Source organism: Phalacrocorax carbo, chromosome 3 (genome assembly GCF_963921805.1).
Source record: "Phalacrocorax carbo chromosome 3, bPhaCar2.1, whole genome shotgun sequence".
In the NCBI taxonomy this organism is placed as follows: Eukaryota; Metazoa; Chordata; class Aves; order Suliformes; family Phalacrocoracidae; genus Phalacrocorax; species Phalacrocorax carbo.
In genome coordinates, this window is record NC_087515.1 from 38466069 (window position 1) to 38477556 (window position 11488).

At 44.0% G+C, this 11488-nt stretch overlaps 2 protein-coding genes across 2 annotated transcripts in view; one reads left to right on the forward strand and one right to left on the reverse strand.

Moving 5' to 3' along the window:
• Positions 1-11488, reverse strand: part of MRPS5 (mitochondrial ribosomal protein S5) — a 1175798-nt gene that overhangs the window by 982688 nt on the left and 181622 nt on the right. The gene's annotated exons all lie outside the window — the stretch shown is intronic.
• Positions 74-11488, forward strand: part of LOC135312779 (syntabulin-like) — a 24645-nt gene continuing 13230 nt past the window's right edge. The window contains exon 1 of the mRNA XM_064448536.1: positions 74-167. Within this exon, the coding sequence (XP_064304606.1) occupies positions 74-167 (94 nt within the window). The remainder of the gene's footprint in view (positions 168-11488) is intronic.

Below are 11488 nucleotides of genomic sequence, written 5' to 3' on the forward strand. Positions count from 1 at the left end.
ACAGGATGTTTGTAACTGGTGTTTTCTGAGAGTACTGCTGCCTACAGAAATAGTCCTCCTGCTCCCAGTCACCATGTTCCCCACCCCCGCACCCCACCGCGCTGGTGTCTTTCTGGTGCCAACATATCTGCACAGTGAACATGACCAGGGAGATCAAGGAGAATACAGTGAGTTCTCTTTCATGTTTGTTTGCTGAATGTTAATTTGTTGTTTGTTAAGCTCAATGAGTTTCCCTGGCTGGTTCACTGGGCAAATATACCAGCACTTTGCACTGGCTCAAGAGTAGCGTGAGACGTGCACGGGAGCAAACGGCCAGAGAAAGGTGGGCTATTTCTTTAGGCGGCACTAACCTAAAACTTTTGTGAAATTACAGTGTTGAGTGACACGGAGACTTGTTCCCACTAAGGATGTCACACATGTATTCCAGAGAGCATGCTAGTGTTATCCATTCGTTGTCCAAAGAGTCAGTTCAATGTAGAGGTCAACCCCCTATTCCCCAGGCAGTTTCCAGCACATTGTTTGTTCCTGTCTTGTGTAGTGTTCTTCTCAGTTGTACAATTGCTTGAGTGTTTCACTGGTCTTGTGTGTTTACAGGGACTGTAACCAAAAAGGTACTTTGTTGAGAGTCTTGAAACGTGTTAGAAAGATAAGTATAGGTGTAGGTACAATTTGAGTGTTAATGTTGTTTTAAAGTTTTAATGTGTTGGAATGTTGTAGTCATATGAGCCCTTTGAAATGTATTGTGCTTTAGCTTATTGTTTATTTAATTGTTTTATTGTAAATTACCTTTATAATCACAAGTTCAATGAAGCCTGTTAGAAACGGTAAATGTGTGAGTGTTTTATTGTAGCAAAGCCATATAAAATAGCCGGTCTCAGCTGAGCTGTTGGCCACAGGCAGAGCTGGCGGAGGCACTGTATCAGGGCATAAGGAACCATCAGGACCCAAAGAACAGAATTCTGCTGAGAAAAACTTCATTACAGCTCCAAGCATAAGCACTCAGGCAGAGAAAAAGGCTCCAGTTGGTCTGTGGACACACATGCCACCTGCATGACTGCACCCATGCTGAGTTAACAAATGCAAGTGCCTAATCTTTAATTCAATGCAATCTTCCAGAAGCTTGTAACTGCTCATTTCTGTGCTGCCAGGAGAGTGTCAGTCTTCCCGGCATGTAACAGAAGTCCAGAATACCTTGTTTAATTAATCTGAGAGCCATGCAGTCTCAGTGTGCCCACCGAGATGCCACTGTGACCATCAAACCACAAATTCTTCCTGTCCAAAACTTGAAATCCGTGCATAGTTCAGAGGAGGGCAATGCCAACCAACAGACGACATAGCGGTGTTTGCCTGCCTCCACCCAACCTTTCAACAACACCTCTGGCCGGTTAAACCTCACTGGCTTCCTGTTCTCCCCTCCAGCAAAGCAAGTGTAATATTTCTCTGTGCAACCCAGAGCAGAAGAAGCCTAGTGAAGCCAGACAACGCCATGCACTGCCCTGCCGCTTTGGGGAAGAATTAGCCACAAGGAAGGAGGAACAGTTGGCCAGCATGTGGGGAGCATTTGCAACACTCAAGAGGGTGATATGCACCAATGCTTACAGAGGCAATTCAGAGACCTTTTGCATCCTTGTAATGCCTGGGTTCTGAATTACTTGTGTTTGCAACAGATTCCCTAGTGTTCATTAAGCATTTTACTACGGAAGAGAAATCGAACAGGCATGTTGATGTAACACAGGCTCCAAGAGTTCACAAAGATGAGAAGATGAGAGCGTCTTGCTTCCTCTGCCAGCAACACCCTCTTCCATGCTCACCTACCTTGCTGGGTTCCTGCAGGCCACTTGACTTGCCTTATGACACTACTGCAATACATAGTTGCTGCAAAGTCACTTTCAAAAGCTTTTCTTTTAAGTACCTGGGCACAAGGGCCAAAATTAATAGTTTGGGGGGTGGAGGGGATGGGACTGGAACACATGACACAACATGCCTTATTGCTACTTCAAAGCATGTCTGTTCAAGGCTGAGAGCGCAATATTTTATATGTGATTTTAACATCTTTATCACAATTTTGGGTTTCTCTTTAACAGCCACTATTGTTTAAGTGATCTTTGCTGTGAGTGGTGGTGAAATGGAGCCTAGTTTAGAGGACTAGTTTAGATCTTCAGTTCTAGGAGAGAGATTCACCTGTGACTACGTGGGTGTCTTTTGCAGCAAGCAGGCAACAAAGCAGTATGAACCTACACTTACATTTAAAATGTCAATAGGCTGAACTCATTTCAAACCATGTTTTGGACATGGTCCATGTTTAAGACACAAGGCGCTAACACCAGAATAACGTCAAAATTGCTTCTTGCCCTTAAAAATCTTCTGTCCGCTCAACACTCATAAGTTATTTACCTATGCTCAGCAAGAGAGTTCCCGTCACATTCCTGATAGAAGTCTGTGCTCTGATCTCTACCCGAAATACAGCTCGCTTCCAAGCTGCCACCTTTCCTCCTCCATCCTGCAAGCATGTAGACAGCTCAAGGTACCCTTTGTAAGAAGAGGCCTGAAGTACCACGATAAATGCTCCAGTCCCAGACTCTGTGGGACTGGCCTTTGCTCCCTGATCCACAGAGGATATCCCAGTTGTTGTGACAAATGTACCATCTTGATTTTTCCCCATGTAATATTTGGCTTTACTCTTAGTCATGATTCACCTGGATCCTGCTGGTGCTGTATGGAGCAGCTAGGGGAGGACCATTAGCCTCCAAAGAGTTCAATAAAACCTCCTCCTTTTTCTGAGTTGAGAAATTGTTCATACCACACTGGGAAGTCTTGCCTCAAAGTGTGCAGGTGGGGAGGACAAGCAGGGCATAGGTTAAGGGTCAGGTAGCAGGGGGCTGCTTGAATTCATGCTTACAGGGTAGCATAGGAACCAAGTCGGCTCCTTCCCTGGTTGAAGCAACACCTATTGATAATCCCATTATGCATTTCTCTTTCTAATCCAGGCTCAAAGAAGCCTTTCTTTAATATTCAGCTGAAGAGGTACCCAACATGCCTCTCAGCTGCTGAAAACACCCAGGCACAGGCACTGCCCACCGCCTCACCAGAGATTCACCTGCATGCTTACTTAGGTCCACCCACTCACAAGGCTGTTCTTCACTTCTGATCACTTCCTCATTTTGCCTTCTTTCCCCCCCCAAATCAACCACCTCACCTAAATCCCAACCGCTAGAAATGCGCTAAAATTGAAGCACTGTTTTATTTATGTCCTACATGAGCAGAACAGGGGAGCATTTTCCTCCAAAACCCTTCAGACAAATGAACATGGGACATTGCAAACACAAGCAACTATAGCGCAGGAAAACATATGAAACCAATGCATGCTGTTTTGACATACAGACTACTACCTGCGAGAGCACTGTACCCTTTCTGGCATTATGTCAGGACTTGGTAGAGTAGATGGGAGCAATTCCTAGAGCAGTTGTGCTCAAGTACAGGCAGGGAAATGGAGGGAAGAACAGCAAAACAGTGTGAGTACGCAGCAGGAGAGGGCAAAGCAGCGCAGGAGGGCTGATGTGCAGGAGGTGGCAGCACCTAATCGTTTTTAAAACGGCTGAAGGCTCAAAAACACACGAGCATTCTCATGACGCAGTCAGGGGCTTTGTTTCTAACTTCTTAACTAGCCAATGTTTTCTTATTTTTAATAAATAACATCTATTTGCACCTATTTTACATTGTCTCAGAAATAGCAATAGTAAGCACTAAACTAATTTTTTTAGAAAGATGCGATGTCGCTTCCAACCTAAACTAGGCAACAGGTATTAGGTTTCCCTGCCCTGTGTCAGCAATAGGGAAAGAATTATGACATGTGCCTCCTTGCTTCATCAGTGTGGTTGAAAGGACAGACGCGGATTGCTATTAAAGCTTATTCACAGACTTTCTTCTTATCTCCAATCCACCATCAGATACTTTAGAGGTGTGTACTAGGAGCAGATTTGCTTGCCATACTGCTGTTCAGTCCGGACAGACTGTAGTCATCGATTCTACTCCAGCCAGAACACTTGCGCAGAAGATACACACAAAAGTGCATATTGTTGCTTTCTAAAAGGTGTTTTAAAATTTCACATTTCTCAATGACTTCTTTAATGTCTAAAAATTGCTGTCAAATCAGTTGGTCTGTGCAAGATTTTAAGCAGCATGACAAGCATACTAAATATTTTTTTAAACTTTTCTCCATGACAAAGGCCATTCAGAGTAAGTCTTACTGTCTTTACTTTCTCAAGTACTTCTCTTTTAAGCAGAACTTGTGTCTTACAACTTAGTTAAAAATTCTATTTTTCGAGGCAGAGGTGATCTAGTCCCCCCGCCCCTTCCCGTTCTGTCACAACTTCACAGGACCCTGGATACACAGGGAACCCGTCTCAGGCACAGAATTTGCTGTCCTCGCTCATCTGCCACAAGACAGCCCATGAATTCAGGGATAATAGCATCCGCACAGCAGAAGATGCAGGAGGTATTCACTGAAGTTCTGAGCTGCACATAATGACCACATGGACCCTCCTCCTCCCACACACCTTTCCCTCCAGCAGACATTAACTTTTCTTCTTCATTAAACTACTGTTGTCTTCTACTGCCTATTTACCTTGCACGCTTTTCTGAGTGGAATCCCACTGTAAATACATACAGTAAGTGTACAAAAATGGAACCTGAGAAGTGCTGTTAACTGAACTGAGAATTTTCACACTTAGGTGTATTCACAGGAGGACACCTTTTTTTCAGTTGTACTACCTATGCAACAAGTATACAGCGTGAGACTTTTTTTCCCCCTTAATGTAGGAAGTAGAAGAATTTCTGCTAGAAATACAAATTTACCAATACAAGTAAGCGATTGAATTGCTCCCCTACGTTCACAACATTAGCCTTCATAAGAAAGGAGCAGCACGCACCACTGCTGTGTAGCGATGCCCCTGCTGTTAACCACTGTAGTGTTGTAAAGGGGCATGGTAGCACAGGGGCTGCAGGTGACAAAGTGACAAGAAATCCACTTTTGTGTTCAGCTGTAACTTGTGCTCTACCAGAGCGTACTCTACCAGGAGTACGTTGAGAGTCGTAGGTCACCTTTAACAAGTAATTTTCTTCTGCACGCGTCAATATTATCTCCCATGGAAAAATGTGAAACATTTATAAATACCTTTATGGAAAGGCAAAAGCAGCCATTCTTGATCAGGCAGGAAGCAAAGGGTTCTTTAAAACTGTTTAATTACATGTTTCGGGTAAGCATAGACAATACAGGAGATTTACCACACTCTTAGGTATTTCCATTCTTTTCTCTAGGCTTGAACTATTCATTAAGGATGTCTCTCAATCAACATCCTTGCTCAATCACTTTTGCTGCAAAGAAGGGTGCTGGAATAGGACTATTGCAGGAAACTTCATTCCATCAAGGCATGATTTTCTGTGGGCTTTTTTTCTCCTTTAATAACCACCTACCAGTCGTTGAAGATATTCTGAGAGAACCCTGCCTTCCAAGATGCCCTGAAGAATGCCCTGAAACCAAACGGTTGGAGTCCTAGAAATGCTGAAGCCCTAGAAGTACTTAAATCAATACCAATATGTATGTTGTAGAGCTGAAATTCTCTTTTTCCTTGGCACTGTGCCACTGATGCCTGGTTTGTGTCCGGACGCTTCTACATCAGTTTTGTTTTCTTCTTCTTTCATTAGCCTTTGGGCTTCTTCCCCCATTTTCTTTTGTTGCTGCGCTGCTTCTCTTTTTTTTTTTTCCCCTTTCTTCTATCTGTTGTTGTCTGCAATTAAAGAAAATGTGAACTGCTAAAGAACACGAGTCCAATTTTCAGCATACTTTAAGTTCCTGTCAGAAATGGGTTATAATTCATAATTTGCCCAAATATTTTACAATCTAAAAGCCACTCAGCTCTCAAGGATTCAGTGTGTCAGGGAGAACGTAGGACAGTTGTAAGGCCCAGAGCTATTTAGACAAATCTAATGCTTCAAGTAACAATACTACCTGTCTTTTTCAAAATCAGACCAAAACAATTTGACTTGCCTAGGACATTGGCTTGTGTCCCTCCTTCCCCTCAGCAGAGGCATCAGAAGCTATCCTCTTTGTAATGCAAGTACTACAAACATTTTCTTCATGATCAGATGAGATGACAACTTCTAATGTTCCTTTTCATGTATTCAGCATCTGTGTTGTATTCTATTGCTCAGTACAGATAGAAACAATAGCCTTTAAGGAAAAAAAAATTAAAGTCTACGGTTGTATATCCTTTTAGCATTATTTCTTATCACTGCTATAAAACCCCAGACATCATTACCTGCTAGCTCAGAGAATCTGTCGACAGAAATAGGTTTCTAATTTCAACAAATACATGGCTGACTAGAGCAAAGGAAAAAAGTAACCCCCAAATCCACTTGTTTTGTTCCCCACTTCAGCTAGAACACATCACTGAGTGGCGCTGGGGCAACAACTGGATCCATACTCCAAGTGCCACGTTGCAGCTCTCTCCTCGATTGCATAAGTAGTAACAGAATGATGTTAGGAGGTCGCTCCGGCTTCGCATTCAGTTTATTAGATTAGAAAAATCTGTCAAGCTGCTTGCAAGAGGACTTAAAAATAAAAGTGAAGCTTCATTAGTTTGAAAAGGTGAAATTCAACACAGATTCGGTAAGAATAAAGATGTGCTTATTAAAAGAGAATCAAAAATTCTCATTGACAAGGCCGAAAGGAGTTAACTTTCAACATGCCTAAACTACCCGTGCGCATCCACATCAGTGTGTAAAATGCAGAGAATTAAAAGCTGTCATCACTGGATGCAGCCGTGTCTGGTAGATGCCAACTATGGACAAACTGGACACACAAAACTTAGAAGTATTTGAGGTACAAAGGCTTCATATTATCTTTGGACTGGGCAGGACAGGAGAGGGACTGCACTTATTCAGTACCTTCACGGTTTCCCTTCATTGATTATTAATGGCCAGAAGTTTCCCTGTGCTCTGTTAAGCTGCTCTGCTGTCTGTCATGGAAGAATGAAATTAGTAATTTGCATCAGGATCTACCTCCCAAGTTAACGGAATTCCCAAGGGTGTTTTTGAGGTGATGACCCACTGTTGTACATTCCACCAGAAGGCCAGATAGGTGACAGTGCTGTCAGTCTAGCATATGCAGAGTAATAATGTTTGCCACTTTACAGTAGCAGATTTTTGTATGTTCCCTGCACCTCTGAACCGATGCAGAAAGGAAGACGGTATATGCGCGCTAGCCTGCATGTAAAGGCAGCGGTATTCCAAAAAGCCACATGAGGCGTTAAGCAGTGCTGCTATTCATTTGCAATTGTGAAGTGAGGACAGTCACAGCAGATCATGTTTCTGCCCCGCCCTATAAACTGCACAACACACAACTCCTCTGCACAGAGAGGTGGTTTCCATGCACTCCGCTGGCTGAGTGATTTTATTGGACTTCAGTAGCATCCAGATGAGAGGAGACCTTCACATTACCTCAGACAGAGGAACTGAAGTCACTGAAAAATAAATACAAGCAATAAATACAACCACAAAGTGATTACCTTTTCACTGCTCTTTTACTTGGTCATTATTCCAAACATTGATCTCTATTCCAAACTTCCTACGCGTACTCAACATAAAGCTACGACCTTTCAGGCTCAGAAGAGGTTTCGTTTCTCAATAAAGAGGCACCTATGATGAACTACAGCCACATGTGACTCATTCTTTCTGGGTTCCAAAGCAAGAATTTGAGCGGAGTTTGGATGGAATGATGCAAGCTGTTTAAACCAGGGAAGTATTCATTCCTGATGTCAGCCTTGCTTTGCATTCCTAACACAATTTATGCCCGGGAAAACCCAACTCATTGGTTAACAGAACACTAATTATAAGCACTGTTAGCACACTGTTAGCAGACCTTCTTATTCCAGCGTGGTTTTACTTACTGTAGACCTACTGAATAACTGTAAGAAGAACGACTTCATACTATTCTTTCACTTCAACACGATTATAAATGTACAAAAAACATTTTCACACACGAGACATTTTATACAGTGCTGCTTATTCAGCCAAAGAGCATTTAGCTTCACTGTTCCTGTTGGGAAAAAAAATAAATTTGTTGGCATTTAGAAAGTCTAAAGGTGCAGATAGGTATCTACAATTTGCAGAAGCAACCAAGTTCTAACTAACTTCAATTAACTGAAAATCCAGTTTAAAGGAAAATCCAGTTTATCGTCCACTAGGTTGATCACTGCCTGGAAAATCTGGGTGCATCTCAGCCCAGAATCTGCTGGGGAGTGGGGAAGAAAGAGACTACAGGAACTTTGCAGGCACTAGTAGCCTACTGCTCAGCACTGTCTTCCAGAACGCTTTGGTCTCCAGGAAGCCATATTGGGCTTATTTCAACTGCTGCACATACATACCAAGCCACCAGAGAAAAGGTCACAGGATATAGTCTTCCCTGTTACTTAACGGAACACAGCCCTCCATTACTACACAAAAATGCTTCCAGTCTAAGACACTTCCAGATATTAACTGAGCACCAATAGGTACCCAGACACGGGCAGCTAAGGGAGATCCTTACTTTCTCTGCACATGGATTTCATTCTCAATAAGCACTGCTGGAGTAGAGTCAGCATTAAAACGGCTGCAGGCTCAAAAAAGCATGTATTTTTGTTCTTAAAAACTCGGATCACAGAAACATCTCCTGTGTCTAGTTTAAACGAGTTGAAGATGTTGTTGTGTCAGCTTGAGGGTTTCTAATGTTATTTTTAACTCTTTCAGAGGGAAATGGGCGCGCACATGTCACCCTCCGTGAGCGAGGATGCCGTGCCCAGGCTGAAGCCCGCGCTAACCTCGAAGCTTGCATCCCGGAGTTGAGCACAGAGAGGCGTCACCCTGTGAAGGCTTGGTGTGTTGTAGCAGTTGGTGCTGTGAGGCCTGGCGGCTGGCAGCAGGGGGGAAGCGGCTGCTGGGGGTGCCCTCATTTGCATAGCCCAGCCCCCTCCGCGTGCATCGGAACGCCTGGGTCCCCCCCGTGGCAGTTTTTGACCGGTCCCTGCCAGTTGGGTCAACGGACCCAGCGCAGGCGGCGGATCCCGCTGGGGCTCCTCTGCCTGGGGTAAATCCCTCGGTATTTGTGATTCAGGAGAGGTGAAAACCGAATCTACGGGTCTCCTTGGACAACCTTCAGGAGCTGTGGGCTGCAGATGGGGGGGCGCCCCCCTTGTCTGCCCCAGTGACTGGTCCCATTGCTGATCAGAAGTGGAACAGCTTTAACAGGTGAATCTGCCGTTTCTCTCCTGGCCGTTGTGGGAGCTGTTTCGGGGGTGAGGGAGTACCTTGAACTCACTGGTTATATTGACGAACTCTCGGTTGCCTAAATATGGGACCGAGGCTGGCTCAGACATGGGTGTCTACATTAGAGACATCCATGCTTAGTCAGATGAATCCCACCCCGATCTCCTGTGTTCCTCATCAGGTCTATGACAGCTCTGCTGTTAGCCTTTACTGAAGCCAAGTACGGTTTCTGTCTCTTTTCTTTTACTTATTTTTTTTTTTGTTTGTTTTGTTTTGTTTTGTTTTGTTTAACAGAAAGGAAACCCAGTCTTAGACATTCATTTGCGGAAGAAAGTTTGTGTTTGAAGATCACACTTGGATCTTCAAGTAAGTCTAATTAGATGCCTTTTCCTCTCCTGTTCATCCCTGATAGGCTTGGGCACTGTCCGTTTGTCCTGTTTCTGAGGACCGCTGCCCAAGGCAGCTAGCATTGCACATGGACAGCCTGTATCTCCCGTTGCACCGTGAATTTTGTTAGCAGGAGCGAAGAATTTTTAGGGTATAAGCTAACTGAACTGCACTGAAGTGAAAAAAGTGCTGTGTAACTTCCAAGAGATAAGAACGGAATATAATTGGAAGACAAATATTTTGAGCAAAAGATGCTGAAAAAGCATCTTTGAAAAATTATTAGCATAGCGCTATGGTTTTTTATTTAGGATTTTTATATGTTTTAGATTTAGAGTTTGAATTTCAACAAATTGAGTTGAATTGGTGTGGATAATATATGCAAAGGGCCACGTATTTCTTTCAAAGAAGAATAAACAAAGTAGCACCTACAAAGACTGTTTTGGCTTTCAAGTGTTTTGTATTTTTGAACCCAAATCTGCAAGTTCCTGTTAAATTAAAGTGTTCTAGAAAAATGTCACAGATTGTATGATCCACCCTTTCTAAAAAATTATTGTTGATGTTGCTTAGTAGGGACGTGGTTGGGCTGAGGCCCCTCAAGACATATATCTCCTTTTGTTCAGAAGACTCTCGGGCTGCAGCAGGCACCCAGACATCACAGAGATAATAGAGGATCCCGAAAAGAAGTCAGCAAGTTACAAAGGAGGAATGGGCAAGTAAAAGGCGAAAGCCTGAATCCCATCTGTCCTAAGCAATGATGTGCTCAGCTCTGGGCTGGTGGCACAGGCCACCTACAATTCAGGGTCTCGGGCACACATCTTGCGCACTTAGGTGCTTACGTCCTTCCTCACAAAGGAAAAGAACATTAAAAGGAGATGCCTGTTACTTAGTTCAGTAAAGGGAAAAGAAACTTCTACTTAGATCTGTTTGCCTCTTTTGGAGGCTGGACTTGAGCACAAAGGAGACGAGTGCCCTAGTAGCAGGCTGCTGAGCAGGCTGAGGGGATGCAGGGAGTCTGCTCCCAGGGAAGCTCTTCCACTTTGTATAATCTAGTTACTCTTTTATTGGGGGTTTGAAGCCAAGTACCCAGCAGGCACACCATAACTCTTCTCTCTCTCTCTCTCTCTCTCTCTCTGGCCCATTAATTGTCCTGATACCACTCCAGATCTCCTGAAAGTGGGACGCCAACTGTTAAAGGGAGATTCTCGCCTCAGGATGCCTGCAACCTCAAGCTCAGCCTTGCGCGTGGTCCGTGAGAAAGCCACGGCTCCAACTGCAAATCTGAGTAAGTAGGGGATGCAGATATGGGACTTTTGCAGGGAGCGCCTCAGCCGCTGGGCTGTTGGACAAGGTGAGACCTGTGCCAGCCAATTCACCTTTTAGTGCCAAATGCCTTTTGATAGAGATGCAGGTCTCCTGGGGACTGTGGGGACATGCTCCTCCTCCATCGGGAAAAGATGGCTGAGCTCCTGGCGTAAGAAGGGCACTGAGGTTTAGAGGTCAGAGTTGAGGCAGGTATGGAAGATGGCAAGAGCAGTGATCTTTAGTAAAAAAAAAGTTGGCAGAATACGGTGTGACCGCAAACCCTCAAGGATTAATAGGCTGAAAAAGCACAGGCTTCATGTCTGTCCTTAGTGTTCCTTAATGCTACGAGTGCTACTGGGGGGAAAAACAAGCAAATGACAGCAGTCGTAACTTGACATTCATTGCTTTGAGACCCGCCTTGTCTTTCTTTATAACTATAGAAATATAGTTTAGGCAACCAATCAATATACTGGGTAGGGTTTTACTGTTCGTTTCAGTA